At 41.5% G+C, this 26,807-nt stretch overlaps 1 protein-coding gene across 29 annotated transcripts in view; it reads left to right on the top strand.

Annotated features, from left to right (window-relative positions):
• Nucleotides 1-26,807, top strand: part of LOC148392825 (calcium-activated potassium channel subunit alpha-1a) — a 99,832-nt gene that overhangs the window by 43,035 nt on the left and 29,990 nt on the right. For 18 of the 29 annotated variants that reach the window (XM_088384411.1, XM_088384424.1, XM_088384407.1 and 15 more), the window contains exons 4-19: nucleotides 5,012-5,105; nucleotides 5,769-5,880; nucleotides 11,104-11,179; nucleotides 11,517-11,592; nucleotides 12,272-12,442; nucleotides 13,754-13,845; nucleotides 18,947-19,057; nucleotides 19,153-19,258; nucleotides 19,580-19,662; nucleotides 19,757-19,826; nucleotides 20,279-20,434; nucleotides 20,791-20,900; nucleotides 21,034-21,102; nucleotides 22,220-22,231; nucleotides 24,726-24,812; nucleotides 24,875-24,951. In XM_088384411.1, the coding sequence (XP_088240537.1) occupies nucleotides 5,012-5,105; nucleotides 5,769-5,880; nucleotides 11,104-11,179; nucleotides 11,517-11,592; nucleotides 12,272-12,442; nucleotides 13,754-13,845; nucleotides 18,947-19,057; nucleotides 19,153-19,258; nucleotides 19,580-19,662; nucleotides 19,757-19,826; nucleotides 20,279-20,434; nucleotides 20,791-20,900; nucleotides 21,034-21,102; nucleotides 22,220-22,231; nucleotides 24,726-24,812; nucleotides 24,875-24,951 (1,502 nt within the window). Of the gene's footprint in view, nucleotides 1-5,011; nucleotides 5,106-5,768; nucleotides 5,881-11,103; nucleotides 11,180-11,516; nucleotides 11,593-12,271; nucleotides 12,443-13,753; nucleotides 13,846-13,950; nucleotides 14,043-18,946; nucleotides 19,058-19,152; nucleotides 19,259-19,579; nucleotides 19,663-19,756; nucleotides 19,827-20,278; nucleotides 20,435-20,790; nucleotides 20,901-21,033; nucleotides 21,103-22,219; nucleotides 22,232-24,725; nucleotides 24,813-24,874; nucleotides 24,952-26,807 lie in introns of all 29 variants that reach the window. The other 11 variants (XM_088384423.1, XM_088384408.1, XM_088384430.1 and 8 more) reach the window with 3 other exon arrangements.

Below are 26,807 nucleotides of genomic sequence, written 5' to 3'. Positions count from 1 at the left end.
ACCTTTCTCTTCCTTAACAGTAATCATGGCCCTCATATAAAGCCAACACGGTTTTATGTGGCAAACAGGCCATAGGACACAGAGCAATACTTTTTGATTACTTAAAAGTAGGGCAGTGCCCGATCAGATCCAGCAGATGGCACTGTGGTAAAGAAAACATTGTTACGTTAGTGATTTATGCGGAAATTGAATACACTAAATTTTAATGGATTTGTTTGAAGTTTTTTTTTTAGAGAATAAAGCCTGGATAGTCGCAGGGGATGGGAAGAGAGACCTGCAGCGAGCACAGAAAAAAAAAAAAAAAGATCACATCCCCACTGGAATATTCATCGGTGTCTATATAAGTAGTTCAAACCGTAAATAGATTACAAAGCCGGCCGGTATGGACTTTGTTTTAAAAGGCTTAATTGTTTGTTGTCACAAATGAGCTTGCATAGTAGTCATTAACTTAGCAGACATGCTGTTGTTGAGAGGCCTGTTTATGAATGAAGCCTCAGTAAGCTTGGAGAATGAGCGCCCATCTGTTTGTGGTTGCAGAGAGCTTGTTTACCTCCAATCTGTGCCCATGGCATGTTTGAATTCAGCCTTTCTCTGACACACACACACACACACACTTATGCTGTATGATGGCATTGTCAGCAGCAGAATATAGTTTGTCCTCCAACATAACCAACAGCTTGGACACCTTGGTTCATCCCTCTGCTTTCATTTTCCTCTTGGGTGCGCTCATCAAACAAATGTAGGGCAAAGTCACCGCTGGCTGCTCTTAAAGGGATGTCCCTGCTCCATTTCTGTATTCCGCTCCTCGCTCTTGTTAAGCTGATGGAACAAAATCAGACCGAGACGCTGTCCGAGGCCACATAAAGCCGCACCTGTAACTCTATCATTAGTAATGTCAACACGGAAACAGAAGCGACTTCAAATGACTAATTAATGGAGTAAACTGAGCAATCTGGCTGAGGTGAGACGGACCTCCTTCGTGTTGATGGTACCTGGCAGTGAGGTCAGGATGGAATACCAGAGCCGCCATTTGGACCGGAGAAGACCGCGTAATCATTAGAGGACTCTGTTAGTAGCTGACACCATTCCCCACATTTCAATTCATAAAAACCTTGCTCATAAAAAAATGAACCTGCAAATTTGCTTCATGAACCAATTGTAATTTGTACAAAATGGCAAGTCAGTGAACTTTCACCCTATATGGTGCCGAGTCAAAAAACGCAAGAGCTGGTTCATGAAGCAAATTTGAAGCTTCATTAAGGATTCCTGTGTGTAAGCTTATGCACCTTGGCGCCAGCACAACATGGTTCCCCCAAACTGGTTTTCTAATGAGATTTGTGTTTTCCACTATCTGCTCAATGCAAATGGGTTTGCATGAAAATGCTAATTAAAAATCCAATGATGAGGAATGTCTGTGTCGCTAATTAGTCGACTCAGTCAGCAATTGCACGCTCAGTGGCCCGGACAGTTTTTTTTTAATTTATATTTGGGGGGAAATCAAAGTCACCATGGTGATGTGGAGGAGGCCCGGTATCCCACAATGCAGAGGGATGAGCTATTTTTAGTACAAAGGGTGAACGCGGCATGAGCTACTCTTTAAAACAGACTCTGCTTTTTTTTTATTGTATTTTTCAGATAACGGGAAGATGGATTTTTTTAATGAAATTAATGTATGCAGTAATATATGGAATATTGTTAAACCGTTCTCATTTTTATTATTTCTCTGTCCTTGCAAAAAATAGTAGGGTCACAGTGATATTCATTTTTATTATTGTGAGGGGAAAAAAAAAATACAAAAAGAAACTAAAGGAATCCAATAATGCTGTTAAGATGAAAATATATTATTTTGTCTTAAGGGACCCAAGCTAACACACTGAGATTTTCATTACTTGAAGTAAATATCAATATCCTTTTTCTGGTTTTTGTACACAATCCTATATAACGGATCGTTGAAAAAGGATGATCGCTGCCTTTTTGTCTTGCAAAATTGACTGATGCTTCTATTTTCACTTTCCTTACAACTTATTCCTATGAATAAATCTCTGTCTAGTCTTTAACATTCTTTTTTTAGCCTCCTTTGAGTTGTCAATGCACTCATCCATCGCTCTTGTTGGTGCTATTTTTACCTTGACCTAAGTGAATTATTTAAATACTAACCTGGCTAACCAGATGTCCCCCCGCTAAGTCGCTTAGAAGAGACTCTTTCGAGGCAGACATTAGGCCCAAATCACTTTCAACGTGGGCGCTGGCGGGCGTGGAATCAAAACATTCATTAGTGATGATGCGTTATGATATAGGCGGCAAAATCCCTCACCGTGGCTCCTGCGGCTTTTCAAGGTCGCGATAGGGCAAACAAAGGCCTACTGTCTCACCCAAGGTATTTTGGGCTATTTTTAAAAGCGTCATAATCAGCCTTGCCCTTGTGAGCAAATGAGGATTTACGTATGTGCCAATGTGTTGTTTTCGGTCCGAGGAGGTTAATGCGACCAAACGTTTTCAGCCCCGAAATAGGCAAATGTGCTCCGTGGCGTTCCCCCTCGGGCAGTCTATGTTCTGTATGGCGTTATGCAAATGTGTGTACATCAGCTCCGCCTTTGCAAATAAGCAGCAGCCATGGGGGTTAGAATGAGAGCAACGTGGTTTTTTTTCAAACAGATTTTTCTTTTCAGAGGCATTCATAAATATAAACAGCGGATGAATACGAGAGCTTTTTATAGAAGCGTTGGAGTCCCCGGGATTTGGACCCATTTATTTCCATCGAGCCTAAGAGGATACACTGGCATTCGCACACACACGTCTGACTGTCGCTATGTCACATCTTTCTGCTTTTCTTTCAGCATGTCTCTCCCTTTGCCATCGCCACGCTTGAACCTCAGGCTGTGCCAGGGCTTAAAGGAGTAACAAGAGTCGCGTTGGGCCTTGGTCTATTTTCCGCGGGACACTGGCAGCTCGTGGCTAGAAATCCCATGAGATTGTGTGGTGTGAAGTGACACACACACCTAATGCGGCAATTGGGATTTTGTCTTGCTTACATTGGTTTCTCGTTGGAAACAGTGACGCGGGATGAGATGACGAAATCCGGTGCAATGATTCTTCTCCATTCATTTTTCTGCAATTGTCTCAGAGGCTCCAAATTGGTATTATTTGGGGCAGCGTTGCTTTGGTAGCTGCAGGCATGAAACACCTCCTTTCATTTCCATTTAATAGATTTTTATTTTAGTTGAAACCACTTGTACTGCTAGGCCAAGAGAGTACATCTTTTGTTACCATGACGACTAGGCTTGAATCTAGTTGAGTCATGAGCCCAAAAAATTATACAATTTCATTGTCGTTTTTGTTTTTCTTCTTCAGTGCAGAGCTATACTTAACAGATGGATGTGATTTTTTTTGTCATCGCATGTGGGTGGAACATTATGGTGAAGATTGGCTTTCACCATTGAGCATCAAATTGTCAGAAATTCTCCTCCAAAAGCTCTTTTTTGATGGCTTCCAAACTTTGACTTTTAATATATGGGATCGGCTCCAGCTGACCTTTGACCCTAATGATTACAAGTGCTATTAACAATGGGTGAAACCTCTTTAGCAGCACTTGCAAACTGTCCTCCAGTTTCTTTTGTGTTTCTTTTTTTTCTTCTTCTGTCTACTTATGTCATTTGACTTCTTATGATGACCTAATCAAAGCATTCCGAATTTTGGACATGTTTTTTCCTGATGATACAGACTCAAGCTGACTAACCAGCGAAGCCCGTGCTGCGTGCCGCCGTGCACTCGCCGGGGTTATCGAGAACACTTTGGGTCATATGACTCGAGATGTGCAGTTAGTCAGAATTAGGCCAGAGCGGAGCCCCAGGGGGATTGGGGGGGGGACGCTCGCTAGACGCTACGGTGACCACTCCAAACGGTGTCTTCACTGTGCACCATCTGTGTGTATGTGTGCATGCTCAGTCTTGTAAGAAAGCTATTTTTATAATAGGACAGAAGAGGAAATCTGTTGGGTTGACGCATGACTCTAATTGAAAATTTAGAACATTGACGTGAATTCCTTTCTGGGGACAGATTCAAATTAACCTCCAACCGAAATCTGATTGCACTTCACGAGGAAATTGCCTTTCAACCAAATCAAAGCGTTTATTTTTAACAATAGCCGCCAGTGCTTCTAATGTCTTTGGACACGAGCGAGGCTTTTACATCATCTTAAAGAGCAGAACAGTCCTAAGGATACGCCTGAGATGGGCAGTGTGAATTAAAAGTTGGATCATTATCTCGGAGCAATAAGTCCTCTTTGGCGCGTCTTGACTCATTCATCCGATTTTATGGATGATAAAAATGAAGCCTCATTCATTCACTTCCAGAGATCATTGTCAGCTCAACCCTTGAGCTCGCTTAGCTCCTCCCACTGGGATCTGTGAATAGTCTAGTAAAATAAACGATTCTGGAAAAAAAAATTAATTCAATAGATTGCTATAGGTCGCATCTAGTAATGCATATTCATGATATTCGGGGGGGGCTTCTTGTTTCCTCGGCGCACATCCAAGTGATGAATGGCTTTAGTTACTGCCTGTGATTGCTTTTTGTGCCGTCTCACTAATGGTTTATCACCATCGAGTAAATGTGAGGATGGATATTATGACAGGGTTGGAAAAGATACATCCGGTTAGTGGCCGCCGCCTCTTTGACAGGCCAGGATGCAGGAGATTCTGCCAAGTGGAACATCTGTCATATCGGGGAATATCTTGTGTCGGATATTTGTGATATCCAAAAATGCAGTGTAAGATATATTACGAGTGGATGACAGGCTGAATTTCTCTTCTTTTTGTACGCATATTAGAATTCCTCACAAGGTGGTCTGAACACCACATCCACATTTGAATCATGTTTTTAATATTGTGGTATTGATTCCACCCATATTACTCATCCTCTCTCTGTCGGATATGAAAAAAACGTTCAGCTGCATGATCATCACTTCATGTGTTTCCTTTGAGTAATGTCTTTACCTCTTTCTTTTTTGCAGCCCCATAGAATCATGCCAGAACTTCTACAAAGACTTCACGTTACAGATCGACATGGCCTTCAATGTCTTCTTCCTCCTTTATTTCGGTCTGCGGGTAAGCAGCACTCGACACATCAGCGTCAAAGAAAATGTCATATTCTTTTCACTTTTACACTTCTGATTGATGCATTCGAATAAAATGACGAATGAAGCACATTAATATTTATCGTCAAAATGAGGACAGTGTTTAAGACAGTTTACGGTTTAAAGTACGACTTTCCTAAACAGGGTTTAGGTGAGTTTTTCAATTAATATTTAAAAACAAAACAAAAGTGCATTAAGGAAGATACATTTTCACTAGCTACCTAACTGCATGTCGCAATTGTGCTGGATAACTACCGATGCAAGCTTGAGGCAGTGAAGTGCTCATTTGGCGGGGAACGGCAAATCAACTCCAAAGTCTGTCAAAGAAACGCTGCCCTAGCCACGCCCCCTTTTAATACAGCAATATTAAATTCCGTTTTTGTATGCACAACTGTACCAGATGAAATGTGCTCTGTTTTATATGGCTGTCATGCCAGAAAAGTCTTCTGGCGAGTCTGACATCCTAACAAATGACTAAATCAACTCGTAAGCTACTTATGCCCCCAACCACAGGGCATGAATCAGCAAGTAGGCTGACGCAAGAGTGGAGTCACCACCGCATGTTGTTGCGAACGTACGTAGGTGTTTGTGTTTCGAATTTCCGACTTCCATTTCTTTTTCTCCTTTCTCGCAGTTTATAGCAGCCAACGACAAACTGTGGTTCTGGCTGGAGGTCAACTCGGTGGTGGACTTCTTCACTGTCCCTCCCGTCTTCGTGTCCGTTTACCTGAACAGAAGCTGGCTCGGTGAGTGTGAAAATTGTTTCCTCAACCCGAGCATCTTACCTAGCGCTCCTTATTTCTAGCGTAGGACCTCAATCTTTACCTGTCAAGCTTCCTCTTTGTCACTGACTATTTCTCACAAAGCCTCTGTTTTCCTATTACCACAAATGGCTCTCTGAGGCTCCCTGACTGCTTCTAGGCCTTGTCATAGAAAGTGACAGTAAATCTCCTCTGATATTTCAGAGAACAGGCACAGCAGAGTTTCTTTGCTTGTGTGGGTGTGTCTTTGCTTAGACATTGGACCTGAAATAGCTTACAGGGACACATCACTGAGAAAAAAAAAAGCCTTGGTTCCTCATACATACACATGTCTTGCATGAGCAGTCTGGAAAACACCCCGACCTGTGTTACGTAACGGCCCTCTTCTAATTGCGAGTTCAGAGTATCACGACCTCAATTCCGCTGTGGTCTAAAAGGCTCTCGGTCTTGCTCGGGCGCACAGCGACTCTGCTTGTAATACCATGAATAATACTGCTACCTCAGGACCAAACACAGATTTGCGTACGTGTGCTCAGCCCTGATGCTGTCATAATCTTTTCAAAACTGGAAGAATATTAATGGTGTAATAGAATGCTTCCACTTTAATTGGTTAACCTGCACTCCGTTTAATATGGTATTATACAATACCATTATGAGATTGTGTTTCTGTAATTAAAAGCCTCTTTTCTACTTAGTCCTACTATGCTTGATACTCTTTGCAACTGAGTAAACAAAACTCGACACTCCAATATTTGATCAAATATAGCGTAATGAAATCCAGCTGGAATCATTTCTTCACGCTATAAAAAGCCTTTGTCAGACTAAATTCCTGGTAGTCTTTCTACAATTGAGTAGATAAAGACATCTGACTCCTAATAGAGGCCTGAGTTGACTTCAAGTCGAACTAAATAAGCACGGCCACAATATAGTGCCATAAAACTGCGATGGCACAAATAAGGACCCCACCAATAAATGCAATACTCCTTCCTTAATGGGAATAAACAGACTACACATTTTTAAATAACACGTGGCTTTAAAAGATACATTTTAATTTGAAACCCAGATTTAGGCCAGATCCATAATTTGAGAGCAATTTCGTATTTAAGGATATACGTGTAAACTACGAGTCACAAAATTGCTGCGTAATTATGAAGCCAAGGATTTGCGGCTTTCTGGAGACGCCCCACCGTCGCTAATGAATCCCACCAGGAGTTCAAGTGGTGTAATGAATTAGTGATGGTCAAGTAATCCGCTTCTTGGTGCTCATGACGCAAGGTGTCCTTGTCTCTTCCTCACCAAATCACTGCAAGCGGGGGCCTTGATGTGGATGATGAAAGACAGTGAAATGGCACTCGGGCTTTCTGCTTCTGTACGGTGTAACTACCTGTGACTCTCTTTTTTTAATGTCTTGTATTTGGGACTGCAGTTGTTGTACAAAACAGGTGCTAAATTGAGTGAAATCTCAAGCGTCAGATGGATTAAGAAAGAGAAAATATCCGTTTTGTTTAGATCACGTCGGACATGTATGACCACGGTGGAAAAGATTGTCACAAAATTCCGAGTGGCATGTGAGCTAAGTGTGTGTTTACTAGGGGTAATATTTCCCCGCATGCCACGGGCTTCATAAAGCGTTGCAAAGTATTGCTTATGAAATTAACATGCATATCTGTCGGCGCATGTTACGTGGCCTGGCGGGCTGGCAAAAAGCTTTCGGAATACTAATGAGACAGTTCAAGTCAGCGTTGATATTCACGCTATGATGACTTTGGACAGGAGTCGTGATTAATATACAGGTCGCGTATTGTGTCATGTGGAGTTTCGGTACCCTCGTGTGACAGGTGAATCATCACAATTAATCACATGCAGCAGAAGTCAGAGTTGCAGAAACCTCTTCTGTCCAAAGTTGATCAATTTCACCGCACCACCACACATTTATTTGTCAGTTCCTCTGTGTCTTGTTTCATTTCTGCCGATTAATGACCAGTGTAAAGTGCTTAAAATGACTTGCTCTCTTTTCACGATGGAATGATAAGAAGCGTAAACATTTGAAAGGGCAATGATTAGAGAATGTTTTAGTTTTACGTCCAACTGCCAAGATTCACAGGAGTTTCAGAATGTTAAAATGTTCCATAAAACCTTATCAACTCATTAAAATTGAATTTAAAAATGAAAGACAAATGTCAAGTCAAAAATTATTATAACCTAGTGTTGAAACTTTAACGTATGGTAGGGCTCTTTCCTATCGGGGGTCAAGGTTCAACTTGCACCAAACCTGCACCAATTACATTGAAGAAGAAGTGTAATAGTTTCCCCGCCAGGCGGCAATCAATACATGAAACTGTAATTGCTGGCCCATTCATTTACTGAAGTGTGTCCCTTAAGGGGAAGCCAAAGGGACTTGTTAAAGCAGTGTCCTGCAGTGCGTTCCCAATGCATTCCTTTTGTTTACATTGGCGCTTAAAGGATTATACATACCTCAGCAAGTGTAATGCATTATAATGAGAGCAGCTCCCAGTCTCCCCATGACATCCATCCAGCGCATGGTGCACCAGCCCAAACAGGACATGATGTGCATGTCAAGTTGTCCTCTCAGCACAGCTGCTGTGGAGTGGGACGGCGGTGGAGCAGAATAGAGATGTGCGGCTGGCTAATGAAAGAGTCCCTGCAGAAATGAATCCCCCTTCAACTGATTTATAGTTTGCATTGCTCCCAAGAGGCATTAGCACATGCTAACCATCCATAGCTATTCCACCTTTTTCAGTCAGGAGCCACATTGATGGTTTCTCTAAATAGAATCAATGAATTTAGTGGTGTGTTGCCGTTCATGACAGGGATGCACTGGCTCCCATAATACGAACAAATACTACCCTTTAGTGGTGATTTTGTGCACTGCGTCTTGATATTATGCATGCTCACGGGCGTGTAGGGGATTAAAAACTGGCAGTAAGCCACAACATACATTTAGGTTAGATCAACAAATTTACATGACGTTTGAGCATATTTGACGAAGTCTTATGCAAGAATGTACTGAATGGTTGTTTGTCTTTTTGCCTTGTGATTGGCTGTCAACAAATCCAGGATGAAACTCACCTCTCCCAAAGTCAGCCTGGAGAGGTTCTAGCCCACCTGGCTAGATCAAATTGCGTGCAGACCACTCTTGCAGATGTCCATCATTTCAATATGAATGACTGTGAATGTGTGTCGAGCGTGGCATCATCTAATCTGAGCAGGGTATAATCCCAGATGAAGCATCCTGCAGACCACTGATTGATAAAAGGCCCCGGTGCACCCGCCCATGCCAGAACACACGCTCTGCCTCGCAAAGCCTCAATGAAGCCTCCGGAAAAGCCTTTTTTTTTCTTCAATGAGCATCTGGCCAGCTGACACGTGTGTTCGACCCCATGTGTACAAGAGGCTTTGGCATGTGTGGCAAAGAGATTTGCCTCATACGAGAGAGAGCGCACGTGTTTGCAGAGGCACCGGAAGTTCATTGAGATTTTTTTGTTTTTTTTCTCCCCCTTCCAGCCTTTGTGCGTGCAAAGCACAACATAACACGTGTAGAGACACTGCACTGTGTTTACTCAGGCAAATAAATGAACTACTGAGCTCTAAATTTCAAGACAACAAATTTCAATACATTTTGAATTTACAATTTAAAGATATACAACAAGTAAAAACAATTCAACATTTATTTTTTCGGTCGCAAACAACAGTGCCATCTAGAGAGTAAAAAATATAGAACTGGTTCATGAAGCAAATTTGAAGCTTAATTTTCCCATCAGTATGCGTCTTAAAACTTGCGCTCCAGAATCTTCAGAATAGTCATAACATTTTCTCCATGCGTTTTCTCATGTATTTATCTTTAAATACATATTGAAATACAATCTTGGCTGAAACGTACTTTTCTTATATATTTAAGTGGACAGATTTTAGTACGGCTATCTCATGTGAACACTTTTCACATGAGCTACTGCTCATTGTCTTTTGCCTGGTGACAAAATAAAGCTGAAGTCCGTCAGGGTTAGATCATCCCATTGCTCTGAAATGTTCCCGTTTGTTGTTTTCATTGCCGTTAATCCCCTGCAAAGTTCATTTTTCATTTGACAAAAAGGATTTGGGGCAAAGCACCATGCGTTGATGGGAACATTGAACAAAGGTTGATGAACGGTGAAACTGTTTGGGTGTCTGGGATTAAAAGCATTGTAACAAAATGAAAAAAAATATATGAGATTTGATTTTGCTCCGAGGGACATAAGCTCTCAGAGTTCTAGCAGGTGTAGCTGTGTTTTGTTGCAGATGCAGTCACCTTTGGATCTTTTAACATTGGAGAAAGGTTCTTCTTTCTTCATTTATTGCTATTTATTCTTTGAAGACGTCGGTCCAAGAATCCTTTAAGAATCAAAAATTACCCCAGGAGCCATGATACCACCAAAGCTGCTCGTGTACCGGCGAACGCTCTGCGAGGTTCATTTGGATCATCTTCAGGAAACGCCTCGACGAAAGAAGTCCTCTAGCGATCTTTTTCAAAACGGCTACCGAGTGAAGCAGAGCCACCATGCCGTGCAGGCGCCCGAAAGGCAGATGGGAGCGTACTATAATTTCCGTTGCTGTTTGCGCTCCTTCTCCAACTGGGGTAACAGTTTTCTTTTGAAGGCCTGTCAAGCCTTGCTTGTTCTGGCCTTCATGTGATTTGTCCATTTTATTTGTCATTACTGTTGAGGCCTCCATTTCCTAAAGGTGAAATCATTTCAAAACGGGCGTGAATAATTCCTGGAGCTTCTGAATGATTTTACGCAGGATGATCTCGTACGTTCAATTGTCACTCTGCTGGGACAAATTAAAACAATCAAGAGACAGATTTTATGCTGCTGCCTTTGTAATTTTAGTCCTAATTGTTTGATGTGCATTCCCTCTTCCATTACGCGGAAACAATAGCACATCCTTATGGTGGGATTGCTCGTGTTATTAAAATGCCAACGAGATAGGTGTTGCGTCATAATCCCCAAGCGAGCTGCTCCGCGGTCTCGGCTCATGAGAGCTAAACCCTTTAAAGATCCAGAAAGGTATCAAGATATCATCGAGAGTGCGGCGAGCTCAGTGACTTTGTGCTTAACCCCCCGCCATGTTTTTGACCTGTCTTGTGAAAGCTACATCTTTATATTCCCTCCACTTGATTAAATTCTAATTTCCCTTCTATCTGTTTCACAGGTTTAAGATTCCTGAGAGCGCTAAGATTGATACAGTTCTCTGAAATCTTACAGTTTTTGAATATCTTGAAAACAAGGTAACGTTTTCCTTCCCTTCAAGCACATCCAGCTTTAATTGTCATTTATTCACTTACAACTGCCATGTTTAGTCGCGCTATGATATGTTTTAGGAGATAATTATGGGTTCAGGCAGAGAAATAAATAGTATTTATTAATACTGCAGTGCAGGGACTATGATTATAAATGACATGTTAATTATTCATCACATAATGAAGATTTACTGTACGTTTAGTAAAATGCTACCAACACAAGCCTTCCAATGTCAGAATTTCTTATGATAGTTTTTTGTTGTTTATTATTTCCCACTTAAATATGCAATATAAATGTCTTTTTTTTGTGGTTCTTCCTCATCAGCAATTCCATAAAGCTGGTGAACCTGTGTTCCATCTTCATAAGCACATGGCTCACCGCTGCAGGATTCATACATTTGGTAAGTGCACAGAAATGACATCCAGCGCCGTCCGGTGATTAATTAACACCGTCAGCATGAGATCCCACGAGGGCACCACCCGTCTGTGCATAACCGCACGTGTCACATTATATTTAAACAAGTTCGACCTCAAGACCGTTTCTCGCCCGGTTAGCATGCTAATTTATACAGGGCAATACATCCATTTTTCATGTAATCAATCAACCAATCAATTCAAACCGTCATCTCAAGTAGTCTTTCCTCTACTTGTGTCCTATTACAATGTGATCTCATTTAATATTTACAATTGTCGGCCTGAAAAATCCTATTTGGTATGATTGAATCTCCAATAAAAATATCATTAAGGTTATACATACTGTCTACTGTAACATAAAAAAAAATACATTGGTTGGTAGCGCTGTATGTCATATAATGTCATATTTGTGTGACATTAAAGAGACACACGTTGCAATTCGGGAATATTCTGTGGACCAGATGGCAAAAAGAATTACCGTATCGTACATTTACAGAATACTTTTCATCAGCATTGCTCCATTAACCAAGTTTACCACTAGATGGGAGTATAACCTTGATATAGTGACAACTCCTCGCCCCAAGCAAAAGATAAAAGTCGGTCCACCACACACGTTTGAAATAATCAGCACGTTTCCAAATTCTCTCTCCCCTCCTTTCATCTTAGGTGGAAAACTCAGGGGATCCTTGGGAAAACTTCCAAAACTTCCAGTCACTCTCTTACTGGGAATGTGTCTACTTACTGATGGTGACCATGTCCACAGTGGGATACGGGGATGTCTATGCAAAAACCACCTTGGGGCGCCTGTTCATGGTCTTCTTCATCCTCGGTGGTTTGGTAAAATCGAATTTGAATTTTTCCTTCCTTTCTTCCCCTCTTCCTTCCCCTGCCCCTAACATCTTCCCCTGGAACCTGTCCGCCCCTTTCAATATACTGCATAGACTTGACTATGATGCAAATGAAACAACGCTAAGGTGATACGTTAACATTCCCAAATGAGAAAATGTTTGTGACGTTGTATCCTTCTCTTTAGCCTCCTGTCTCTTGTGCATTGCAATGACTCTGCTCCTTTGTCCCCTTCCTCTCTGTACGTCTCACTTTCCGCTATTCTATAACGATATTGTTAATATTCACAGTTGCGGTTTCAGGATACCCTCCCTCTTGTGTCCCTTCCCACAATTCCAACAAACACAGGGGCAGGGAGATGAGGCTTAGGTCGGCTTGACTGTTACCACGGCAACAGCAGCCTCCCGGCAGGTTTTTTTTGTTTTGTTTTTCTCGTGCCGTCTGGCCACCTTAACGCTAATAATAACAGGGACAGGCTTGATGAAATTTGTAAAAATAATCATCAAGCAGCAAGTTTTGCTATATTTCAGAACCATTGAGAACAAAGGAAATGTGGACGAGACTAGAAAAATAACTTGAGAGGCTTTTGAGAAACTAATTACATTTAGTGGAAACTCCAGAGTCAAATAGATTCCCCCAAAAAATTGTGAACGCTGTCTAATAAATACCAGGGTGCCTTACAAAATAATATTACTTCATCAATATCAAATATGTTATCGTGAGTTCCCGTGTGACGCCACACACACTTTTTGTTAAAAAAAAAGAGATAGCTTGTGTATTTTTTTCGCCCCCCCCTCCAGCACCGAGAGCTCTGGAAATCTTTACTCCTGAACTTGCTCTCTATCATCAGCCCGGTCTGAATGATGACTTCAGGCAGGAGATGTTTTGAAAGCGAGGGATCGTATCAGGCAGAGGGTTGGGCAAAATGCATTCAGCTCATTCTCCGACTCCCGACAAATGAGCGTCAATGCGTTTTGCGGCCGCGGGACACCAGGACGGCCTACTCAAATCAACCTAGCCGATCATCTGTGTTTGTTGGACGAAACATGGCACTTGGGTTTTTGTTAACATTCTCAAGCAAACAAAAAAACGCTCCTATCACAGACTCCACCTAAACCTTCTGTGATAAAATTGCCCCCAAAAGCCAAAACGAAGGCCTCCATAGACGCACGGAGAGTGACCCACCGGATTTCCAAAGTCATATTTCTCCCCTTTGGAGAAATGTGGGTCGACGCACGCCCCGGCCACCCGCTCTCCAGTCTCGTGTTTAGCTTCTGCTTCTGTCTTCTATCTTCTCCTTAGGCCATGTTTGCCAGCTACGTCCCTGAAATCATAGAGTTAATAGGAAACCGCAAGAAATACGGTGGTTCCTATAGTGCAGTTAATGGGAGAAAGTAAGTATTCCAGACGGTTCTGCTGTCGTTCTGTGTGCGGTGGAACCCTCTCTGCATGCCTTTTGTTCTGTTTTTTTTTTTTTTTTTTCTGTTCCATGCATGTAGGCCATGTTTGCTCGCTACGTGCCAGAAATTGCTGCTCTCATCCTTAATCGGAAGAAATACGGAGGGACTTATAACTCGACACGAGGCCGAAAGTAAGTTGGAACGCATACAAGGTGTGGTTGTGTGACTCAAGAGCGCCCCCCCCCCCCCCCCCCCCCCCCACACTTTCTCCTCCCCACCCTGAAACCATTTCACTCGGGGGGGTGGTATCTTACTTTTGATAGCACTTAAAATAATAACAAAAAGTCACACTGTGTGACTGGAGACCTCGGCCATTAAAACTCACATGTCCACGCATCTTGGCGTTCTTTGCCATCTTCTTCTTCACTCTCTCACTTTGAGCTCATTCGAGGGTCACACTGAAAAAGGTTACGAGGAAAAAAAAGTCTCAAAGGTTCAGTGAGTAAAATTTGAAATTAAATGGGATAAATAAATCTTAAGAATCCTAAGAAGACAAAACTTTAATGAGTTAATGTTAAAACTTGCATGAGTGTTAATGTGTCAATCAGCAATCATAAAACCAGAATCAATCATATATATTCGGTAACATTTTTAAAAAATCCTTGTAATATTATACTTTTTTTTAATACACAAACATATGTAGCAACATAATTGCAGAAAAATCAAAAAAAAAATCTAATAAAAACACTAATAGGTGAATATTTCATCAGATAGATTAGTTGCCCAGAAAAAAATAAATAAATAAATGAATTTTGAACTGCAAATAGGCAATTTGCTGCTGGATGTTTTTTTTTTAAATTTTTTATATATAATATTCCCCAAAATTTTTCCCTAAGAATATTGCACATTTTTTCCTCCTAAAATGAAATTATTCTTCTGATTTCATTGTTATTTCCTTTTCACTGTGGCCCTCATACTCCTCAAGTCATTTGTGTGCTGTGTTTTTCCTTCTCGACTCTTTGAAACATTGACCGTTTCAATTGGATTTGGACAAAAGAGCTTTCATGACTACGACACTTCAACTTGGGTTGCCTGTGTTCACTTCCAGCTCATAACGATGCTAAAAATGAATCAGAAATAGTCATGAAAACCCAACAAGGTATTCAAATATCTCCGATAAAAATAATCTCAAAAAAGATCTGCAAATGCATTAGCATTGGCGGTCATCAATGATCCATGTCCTCTTCTGCTTTCATTTTGCTTGCATGCTTTTGTGGGATGCGTGTGGTTCAAGCTGCATCATTTCTGGCATGTCCTCGGCAATGACGTGTGGCTTCTCCGTACACTGTGAAAAAGCCACCTTTCCTTCCTGTCTGTCACCGCTCGACCCATGACATCATCAACGTGTGACACCACTCTGGCCCTGATCTTCAGTCAGCTCCCACACCCTTGAATGCCGGTTCGCCTCGCCTCGTTCCCATTTGGAGGCTCTCGCTTGCTTTTGGCTTGCTTTTTATTGTCTCTGTTTTTTTTTTTATCCTGCTTGGTTCTCAGTTGCTTGCCCGGTTCCTCTGTTTGTCCGCTGCTGGTTGTTTCCAGAGGCTCTCAAAGCACATGACGCTGTACACAGTGCTCGTTGTACAGTATTGTGCTTCTTGCTTGTGCTTATCGTGCTTCTTCTCTTTGTGCCTCAAACCTCATCGATATTCAGCAAGCAGATTTTTTTTTTCTTTTCATTTCTTCTGCCTCGTCTTCTTTTCTCCAAACTTTGTTCAATTGGGAAGTAATTCAGCGAGTCAGATGTTCGAATAAAAAGAGGCCAGAGAAAAGAAAGGAAAACCTTTGTTGGACAGTGTTTGGCTGTCAGCGGCGCAAGATTGATGAAATGTTATGTTTGGCTAGAAACTCCAGGCTGGACTCACAAATGGGTGCTGAGAGAAGCCCTTGTCAAAATCTGGGATACTTTCTCCCACACACTTTATTTTCTTCTTCCACTTTTATTCTGGAGAGAACATATGGTTACAATCATGATATCAACCCAAAGCAAAGACATGACTTCGTACAGTTGATACAGTATGTATGCGTGCGTTTAGGTTTTACATATCGTACGCAAAGCCAAAATTTGGCCTGCATGGAAAGAAGCTCTCAAGGAAATAAGATTAGTTGATTACAAGTATAGGACTGATTACAGGTCACGATACATTGTCAACTATTGAAGAAAGTTGCTTTCATTGAATCTTGTCATGTGAAACCGCAATACGTGAGAGGAAGACGGACCGGGATTTTTCCCTTTCATGCTCGCCCTAGCCTGTGTAGCGTAGCGCACACCCGCCAGCTGAGTGACGGCGCCAGGCTTGTGCGTGTTGATGAAATAATGATGAGAGTGGCGTTGAGTTGGCAGCGGCGCTCTCGGGGCGGAGCTGTGTTTGACGTTATGGTTTTCATTAGGCCCGAGTTTGGTTTGAAAAGGGCTTGGCACGGAATCTGGTCCCGAACTCTGTGACATCTACCTTTTGAAAGAATTTCTCATAGCCATTTCTTATAAAAATAATCATAATGAAGTTGCAAAATGCTCTTATGAGTGAGATATATATATATATATATATATATATATATATATATATATATATATATATATATATATATATATATATATATAGTTTTTGTGTGTGTTTTATTTCAATTTATATTTGTTTGTAATATTATTCTATATTATATTATAAAACAAACTATAAATAAATACCCCAACCCCCATGCAAAGAAGATGCTGTTCCATTGGGCCAGTTACAATGCAAACATGTTCCGGCTAAGCAAAGGATTAGAGCAGTAGCGAGTTTTTGTATATGTTGCTGATGTTTGATGAGCTCTTGGTTTTCATTTTCAAATCATTCCAGACCACATCCTGGGATGTTGCCCCGACTTGCATGTCCTGTGTGCATGCGATGCACTGCCCGCTTGCATTCAACGTTATTGTATCTAATCTGTATTTATTTTTTTACAATACAGTATGAAGTAGAGATGAATTGTGTAGTCATGCTAACTTGGGGTTTTTGTTCATTTTTGTGCCACATTTGTTATTGGCCACGCATTTTATCTGCTGCATCGATAACGTCTGTCTATAAACTGAGTCATGGCCAATGGTCATCAGCTCGGAGAAGGGCGTAGAGTCACTAAAATCACGCAGTAAACTGTGAGCGATGTTTCCCGTCGTTTTGTGCCAAATGCCGTTAGCTGGCCGAGCATGTCAGCTCATCAGACCCGATGGCCCCTCTTCTTCGCTTCGTCGTCCCAGCTGCCTGTTCGATTCTTTTAAAAGGCATCTGGGAAGGCCATCACCCGCCACGACGTCCATTACCGGACGCTGCCCATCAATCTGGAACCGCAGCTCTCGACCGACATCAACTTGTATTTCCTCCAACTGATTTCACTCGATCCAATTTAAGACGGCGACTATTAAAGTTTCCTTCTGCCGTACGAGAGCGTAACGACGACGTTAGGCCAAGCCGTCACGACAAATCTGTAGCCGTGAATAGGAACATGACTGGTAACCGCAGTTAATTTTAGGAAAGAGTAACTTTATCCTTTTGGTTTTGGAGTGCAGAGGTGTTCGGTGCCAGGCCAAAACTTAAGTGTCTCAATTGTCTCCTGGCACGTCATGCTAAATAGCGGATGAGGCCCATCGGCATGATGAGATATCGTTACACATGTCCATCGGGTAATTAGTACGTCAGCCAAGTGTCCGAAGTCATCTGCGTCAATAGAGGGCACATTTGGATCCAATGTTGGCAACAGAACGCCATCAGACTCGCATTTAAATTCATCCTGGATCTACGCAGTTAACAATGTCTCATCAGGGCCTTAGTTAAAACATCTGGGGTACAAACTGTTTATTTAGAGGGAATTGCACCAAGAGGAACTCTATTTACAAACTCTCATGAATAATTATGGACACTAATATGTTGAGGTGCCATATACCTACTTGGAATGGTGCGCACATTTTAGAGGGGTGACTGTTACCATTAAATTAAGACAATATAAGCAGCAATTTTAGCCAAATGTTCCAAGAATGAATCATTTCTATCTATTTATATATTATTTTTCATATATTATGTTTATTTTTACATATTATTTTGTAATTTTTGATATTCTTTTTTAATTATAGAACTGTGAAATGATGTCCAATATTATTCCTACATTACAATTATACAAAAATCAATTCTGAATTTTTCCACAATAAATGTGAAATTGTATGCCTTCAAATTAGGCCAAGGTTTTCATCATCAAATTACAACTTTCCTCTGGTAAACGATGCTCTTCTTGATTTGTTTTGACATTCAAAAAGAGTCGGAGGAGTCAAGCTTTGACTTTCCGTCGCAGGCTATTCAGTCTCACAGGAAGAGTTGGAATAACCAAAGAGACAACAAACATCCAAGCGACATGGCGGTGATCACGCAGAATAGAAATTAGGCAAAAGCCACACGCTTTCATCAATGTTGCTTTTGTTTGGCGGCGTAGCTGAGAGTCGCACTTGATCGCTATAGCCTGCGGTGCGGCGCGTACATCCAAACGCGGATCTAATCACCGGCCGCCACCGACTCTTGCCAAGTTCTTGTCACCGGGTCCTGTTTAGACTTGGAGTCAAGCGGAGGCCTCCCAAATCCCTTTGAAGGTCTTTCGCGGCGGCGTTGTGCAAAAGAGTGCGATCAGATTGATGTGCGTGTCTTTGTCAACATCCATTGGGCTCACACGGGGGCGGTTTGGCCAGAGGGACGACTTGAAGATTGAGAACGGATGAGGGGCCGACCGCTGCGGGCCGCGTGATTATAACTTAGATTAGCTAAAGTGGCTCACAGTTAAGTGTTTGATTGCGCTCGTCCTGCAGGTTTAAACCACTTTTCATGACAAGGGGGGGAAAATATTCACTTAAATGGCAAAAACAATATAATTCAATTTTGTGTTTGCTTTGAAAAGACATTTTTTTTGTTTTTCCTTTTGGTGCTTTGGGTTTGGCTGATGATGTTTGGGAGACATGCCAGTGTCTGCAATGATTTATGCTGCCCACTCAAAATGATTTCTTCCCTTCCCCTCCTTTCAGGCATATTGTGGTCTGTGGTCATATTACCCTCGAAAGTGTCTCCAACTTCCTCAAAGACTTCCTACACAAGGACAGGGATGATGTCAATGTAGAAATTGTTTTTCTCCATAAGTAAGTTCACCTATTTGTGCTGACTGTGTTCAAAAAGCAATCGCTAATGGGAAGTTTGCATTCATGTATTCCTCAAATGTGTCCTTGTGTGCCAGTATTTCCCCTAATCTTGAGCTGGAAGCCTTGTTCAAACGCCATTTTACACAAGTAGAGTTCTACCAGGGATCTGTGCTCAATCCTCACGACCTGGCTCGAGTCAAGGTACATTTATTGAAATGTTGCGCCGACCGACATGTACTATTGAAATCATTCAGACACGTGCAATGTTTTCATTTGGGATTATCAATCAAAAGATGATCTGTATTTGAGCGAGAATCCACGAAAAGTGACAGAGGATGTAGTGTCGACCAAACTGAAATAATAATTAGAATTAAAGTCAACTTTTTTTTTTTTTTTTATCTTGAGACTAAATGATGTTCATACATATTTGGAAAGTTTTCAGGTATGGAACTCATGACCATGAATGTGTTGTCTTTATTCTCCTAAAATACTTTTGAATCTCAAACCTCCACTTGTGCATAGATTGAGTCAGCAGATGCCTGTCTCATCTTGGCCAATAAATACTGCGCTGATCCTGATGCTGAAGACGCCTCCAACATCATGAGGTAGCACATCAGCTTCACTGGTTCATGTCATCGCTTTTTAATTTCAATTGTATGTTTTTGTGTGCTTTTTTTCTAAACCCGTTTTCTCCAATAGGGTCATCTCCATCAAAAATTACCATCCCAAGATCAGAATAATAACACAGATGCTTCAGTATCACAATAAGGTGAGACGCCGTTGACGGACCGAAGCTGTGACTCACAAGAACAATAAACATTAGCAAGCCAGGGTGTCAATCTGTGCTCTGAGAGCCCCAAGCAATGTTGGTGAGGCCCTTGTGAACTCACTGCTGCTTGCAGATTTATTTATTATTTAAAACCTTAGCACCAGAAGGTAGGAAGGCACCATGGGAATGAGTTTTTTTAAAAAACAAATACATTTTCATCACAAGGGCCTCAACCAATACGGATATTCACTCGTCACTATTCCATTTGTTTTTTACTTGCCAGTTGATAGAGAAATAAGGGAAAGATGTCGTTTTTTGTGAACGGTAGGCTGGCGAAAAGGACGACCTTGAAACAGCTTCCTTGCATGTAACCTCACAAACAGCAAAAAAAAAGAAAAGGCTCACTCATTGAACTCCCTCATGACAACCTCCGTTTGTATGTTGTGGCGAAGGCCCATCTGCTGAACATTCCGAGCTGGAATTGGAAGGAGGGCGACGATGCCATCTGCCTGGCCGAGCTGAAAGCGGGCTTCATCGCCCAGAGCTGCCTGGCCCAGGGCCTGTCCACCATGCTGGCCAACCTCTTCTCCATGAGGTCCTTCATTGAGGTAACTCCTTCCCGCCGTCACGCAGGGGCTCACGTTGCCTTTGGCTTCAATGAACCGATTCATGAGGCGAGGCCAACGTGAGTGCGGGAGAGTGATGCAAGGCAGAACCCTTCCCCGCTAAACCGAGACATCCTGGTCCAAAGCGAGACAGACTTCCCATTAGTGCGTTCAGACGTCCCAACACTTCATATTTTACCGCAATATTTCATCTGGAATCCATTTCTGCGGCCGAGCCCTGAGAGGTGTTTGCCTCCATCAAAGAACTGTTGTGGTGACATTACGATGATGGATCGATACATAATGAGCAAGGCCCCGCATCTGCGCACCATATTGACTTCTCTACCGCTTCTTTCCAGATCGAGGAGGACACCTGGCAGAAATATTATCTGGAGGGCGTGGCTAACGAGATGTACACAGAGTATTTGTCCAGTGCTTTTGTGGGCCTCTCCTTCCCCACCGTGTGCGAGTAAGTACCCCCTCATTGGCCGGCCGCTCGGCCAGCCCGCCGTCCACGGTAGGTTTTGTGTCGAGCGGGAGCCAGAACGCACGTGTCGACCGACAAGAAGCTCCTAATATTCTCCGGGCCGCTTGTCTTCCAGACTGTGTTACGTGAAGCTGAAGCTGTTGCTCATTGCCATCGAGTACAAGTCCGAGCAGAGAGAGAGCAGGTTTGTATGGGACGAACGCTCCCGCCATTACTTTGGTCAATATGGCACCGACCGGATGCCTTTCAAACAAAACACTCTCAGGTGTCTTCTTGATTCTTTTACAGATTTATGGAACCTCAGCAACAATTTAATAACCCGTTCTTTCTAGTGGACCAACAAATAGATTACAGCACACAAAACTTAATATCTTGGGATCGTTTTTAAGATAATGAAATGCACATTTCAATTTCATGTCATTTCCCGCCCCCCCTTAACTTTTCGTGTTTCCTTGGCTGCTTTAATACTGTACCTATAACCCCTCCCAAAATAGCGGCCGTCTCAGTTGCCAAATCAGTATGAGGGCTACACTGAAAAGAAATCCAGTTAGGAGAAAAAGTCTTAATGTTATGAGAATAAATATTGTGATTTTGAGAAATCAGCAAAGCAATCTGAGACATGCCATGTATTTGTTGAGAATGTTAAGAATATCAATATATCAATATTCAATATTCAAGACTTGATTCTCATAAGATTACGTTTTTTTTCTCTAGCTACGTTCATTGTCACAATTGTGTGAAATGATTACATTTCCTGTCAATTTTAAGAAATTGGTATTTAAGTGAAATGATTTTCTTTCTTTAATATTACATCACAAATCAAATCAAATTTTGGAGTTGTCAGAAAAAGTAATCATTTTCCTACATTTTCAATTCTATTGTAATATTATGGCTTTAAATTATTCTTGTAAAATTATTACTCTTAAAAGTGATAATTTTTCATGATTTTTTTTTTTTATGATCAACGTAATTTGACACTTTGGTGCTTAATTTTTGTGTACTTGAATATTTTTTTCTTCTTTTTTGTGTGGCCCTAATACTCTGAACTCCTTCTTCCCTTTGAACACTTATCCGGTATTTTTTTTCTTTCCTACGCTCAGCACACCAGAAGCCTTATAAATAATCTGCAGATAACTGTTTTTATAATGTGTTTGGAAATGTTGGCATTGTCCCAATGGGTTCTGAAGAAACTAGACATCATGCTTTTTATGAGCCGGTCACACAAAAAAACATGCCAATCAGCAAAGCATCCAAACGTTGTTCTCCTGTTTGATTTGAGATTTTGTTCTTGTTGTTTGCAGAAGCCGAAAGCGGTATGCCCTCTACCCTATCTTACTTCCAAAGTTCCGCCACTACTTTAATGCTTCTGACTTTGGGAGTTTGCCCCCCCAACCCCCCCCCCAGGAATATTCCCCAAACGCTATCTCACACAGGCCTCTTGGTTTTTTTTTTGGTTTTTTTTCCCTCCTCCTAACTCTTTTCGTTTATCTTTTTGATGGTGTCCCTATGTGCTAAATGCACTAACTTCTTTGCAGGCAGAGAAAGAAAGAGAGCAACTAGATGAATTGGACATGTTTGTAGGAGTGCTGTTTCCTTGTCTTTGCTGTCGTCACTGTACCAAGGCCAAACGCTCACCCTCTCCACATCTACCTCTTATTTGATTTGACCCGCCGCTTAGTTGATTTCTCTCACTTTCAGTTCCCTTCTTTCAGTTGTGACCTAACTATGTGTGTTTATCTTTTTTGGGGTGGGGGGATCCAATTACGTCCAATCTTTTTTCAAGCTTTTGCATCAAAATATGAAAGACTTGCTGCTGATAATCTTGTTCTACCCGCTGATTATATCTGCCGGCGGTGTTTAATACGTGTCTTGTCCAACATGGGTTGATGACACCATTCATTCAGAGAGAAAAAAAAAAGGCATGGGCATTTTGGATAACATTAAGCATATCCAAAGTGAAATTTTCGCAGCCCCCTCCCTTCTCATATGCATTCACTTTTGCATTCCATCACCTACTCATGTCGTCACTGCTTCATGTATGTGATAGACTGGGAAGAGATGTGCGAACGTGTGTGTCCAGCTGCATTGTCCGGTCACTCCCATACACTGTATATATGTGTGCGTGTGTGTGCGTCTCTCGAGTAGATGTCCTCAAGTAAGGTCACTTCCTGTCAGTTTGGTGTTTGAGAAACAATCCAACTGCACAGAAGTTACTGCAACCGTCTGCATCTACGTATACTTGTTACTGCAGTGCCCCCCCCTCCTCTTCCTCCTCCTCCTCCTCCTCATGTCGTTTGGTATCTTTGCATGCTCTGAATATGACGCCTTCACATGGACTGCCTACCTTGTTGCTCACAATATGAGGTTTCCACGCTCTTGGGAGTTTCCATTCGCCACCTAACCATGCAGTGCACCTGGAAATTCTCAGATTGGGGCAGCAATGTTTTGTGCAAGTGGTTTAATCGGTCTATTTGTTTGTTTTTCACTAATGTGCATGCTTATCTCTCTGGGGGGCTATTCAATCTGAATGAATTCTGACTTTTATGTTTTATTTTATTTTTTTTATACATGATGACCGAATGTGGACTTTGAAATCCTAGCCGCATGACTTGCACAATTTGAGATATGGATTCAATTGCTCCCTTGATATTTGTGATATGATTATTAGAGTGTGGCAGAGTCCAGAGGAAAGATATTACACGACAAATTTATTTTAAACATACAGTAAATGTCAAAATCTGATCAAGAGTCTTTCATCTGGGCTCATGTTGTGGAGGAGTGTGACCTTCGAGGTCTGTGAATTCTGTTTTGTTCAATTTGGTTTCACACTCACATCATTGATGACTGTTGCCCACAGGTAACCATTAATGACCTGTGTGTGTGTGCGTGCGTGAGTGAGTGTGTGTGCGTATGAGTGCGTGCGTGTGTGATGTTTCCTCTTCATGTCAGTCTAATTAATGGGGAATGATACAGCCATTTACAGTTCAGTCGCACTCCCATCCTGTTGTACTTTCATATTTTCATATAAAGTTAAAGTGTAAATCAATATTTCAATCGGTTTTTACAAACCAAACCGAATAATGTATTTTTTAACAATTAGAATGAACTAATGAGAGGAGCCACTGTTCATTCCCTTGCATCCCACTGTCCAAGAATAACATACTATAATATTTTTTCTTATAATACAAATCTGCAGTCACTTCTACCTGTGGCATCACAAGATTTGTCCAAGTGATGATAAGTAAAAAAATAAATAAATAAATTCTGTGTGAGTTCATATTGTTTTACACTCTGTTCCTTCGCATGATTAACATCCACAAATACTAGCTGATAGATATTCCTGCATTCAAAGCTACTAGGAAAGTAGGAAATCACCCACTCAGAGCTAAACTCTACTTAAATTTGTAAATGCATTTTCAATGCACGTTCAAATAAATAGTCTGTCTTTCAATGCTATTTGTAGCACTAGTCGTGTTACTTTTGCTTCGCTTGAATTGAAACTAGTCGGCGTGGTAGACTCTGGTCAAATGATAGTCTCCAAAAAAAGTAGCGACATAACCCACAGTTGGAGGAGGCTTGCGAAAATGTTTTAAAATAGCTTTAAATAATAACAACAAAAAATGTATGTATATTAAATGTTTTATCTGGCCAATGAGTTGAACCCGCCCCCACTTCCCCTCTTGACTTTCTGATGAAAGCGTGTATGTACCATTCCTCTTGATTAGCACGTGGTGTCAGCCGTAAGCATGAGCATTGTCCCTCCCAAAATAATGAGTGCTTTGTTCTATTCTGTTTCTCCCTCCCCAGTATCCTCATCAATCCGGGCAACCATGTCAAGATGCAGGAGGGAACGCTGGGCTTTTTTATCGCCAGCGATGCAAAGGAAGTCAAGAGGTAAATGCTGATGGTTCCCTGGTGCTTGATGACGTACTCAAGATCCGCTTGTCTCTTTCCAGAGCTTTTTTCTACTGTAAAGCTTGTCACGATGACATCACCGACCCCAAGCGGATCAAGAAGTGCGGCTGCAAACGACGTGAGTATCCCGGCCTTTACGTGGTCCCTCCTTCTCTTGCCCCTCCCCTCCCTCCTCATTCCCCAACATTCCCTTGTGGATCTTTCTGTCTGCGACTTTGTCAATTTTGCTATTACGCTTCCCGTTGAGTCACTGCTGCGTGTGTGTTTAAAGGTAAATCAATTTTCAAATGCTGCGCTACGTATAGCATACAGTATGATCAGCAGTTTTACTTTTTGGTAAATATTTAGTTAGCGTTTTAGTTTGTTTGATTTAACCATTGCGTCACTTGACTCGTCTGATGCAAATTAATAACTTATTTTATTTTTGTCTTAATTTATATTATGCGATAAAACTGTATTTGTTGAGACCTGCACATTTTTATTTGAGGAATGGGAAATATATAAAGTAGGGACAATTTGTATTTTTTCCAACAATAATATTTCTTTCAAAATGGTATGCATTAAATTCAAGTCAATTTTGTCAATCTACATAAAGGTCAGCCGCAATACATTTCTATAAAATTATACAGTGAAGCAAACACCAAATTACAGTCTCAGTGGACTCTTAACTTGTGTCCATTGTGGCAAAACTTAAATAAAGGTTTGTTTTCACAGCGGTTAATATAGTAATATGAAAATAGGAAATGTGCTAGCCACATTTGCGACACAAATCATTTGAATTCAGTCGTTGTTTCACTCGACTTCCATTCACACCTCTCAAACCGATCCAACCTTAGCGCTCCAGTGTATATCATTTTACAATTCCAAAGTGTGATTCTTGTTGCCCATCTAAACATTTATATGAACCTTCAAGCCCCTAACTCATCCAGTGAACAGCGCATATTGAGCTAAAAGGTCAGTAACAATTACATTAGCGAGATAAAGCGGCGCTGGAAACTAGAGACTCACTAATTCCCGCTTTTGTCTGTGTCACCTCAATTCATCAGGGAAATGCATAGCCTGCCCACTCACTAGAATTGGCTGACCTTTACACACCTCATTTAGACAAACTGTTAACTCCCCAAAAATCTGTTCTATCATATTTGTTGGTTTTTTTTCCCCTTCCATGTTTCTTTTTGACCAATGACACACTTTTTGATGTATTTCCTCCCCTTGCTGCCATTGGAAAACACCACTTAATTTTAACTACTCACTACTAGTGATTTATTGTGAGTAAAAACCAAACCAAATGAGTGTCCTACTCTCTTCAAAGTGTTCTTTTATTCCTCCTCCTCCTCTCCTCCTCAGCAAATAGCACACTGTATCAATGTTGCATGTACCAGTGTAGCTTCTGCATCCCACTCCTCGCCTCTCATTTTGACACTGTGCTCAAACCAGCAGCAGAAAGGAGCCTTTTTCATCGCTGCTCCATTCAGATGGTGCTCTAAATAGGCAACGGTAGAGAGCGTGACACCGTGACCAAACACCCACCACTAACCCACACGTACACACTCAGTGAACCCCTTTACACACTCCAGGAAAGTCCTCAAGAAATGCAATGCACATGTGAGATGTACACATAGACCTAAACTATGAAGTGAGGTTTCAATCTGTCAGAGGAAGTTTTGTATGTGTGATCGTGCTTTGTGGGAACTTTTTTTAAATCCCACCAAGCACACATCCTACAAAAAAAAAAAAATCACCCAATGAAAACAATCTGGGCTAACCTTTCGAGGACATCTCAGCGACTGTCAGTTTCAATTGTCAAATTAATAGCTGGCCACTAGATGGTGTTATTTTGCCAGGAAATGAAACCCCATCATTTCAAATGTTCAGCGGGAAGACATGCAGCAAATGTGAACTTATAATTAAAATAGAAAATGTACGACGTCAACTGGTCAGTGCGCCTCAAATGTATCAAACTGTCGCTTTGTT

Source organism: Syngnathus floridae, chromosome 9 (genome assembly GCF_059516105.1).
Source record: "Syngnathus floridae isolate MCC-2025c chromosome 9, RoL_Sflo_1.0, whole genome shotgun sequence".
NCBI lineage: Eukaryota > Metazoa > Chordata > Actinopteri > Syngnathiformes > Syngnathidae > Syngnathus > Syngnathus floridae.
Note: the sequence above shows the minus strand (reverse complement) of the source record. Positions and strands in the feature narration are given on the sequence as shown.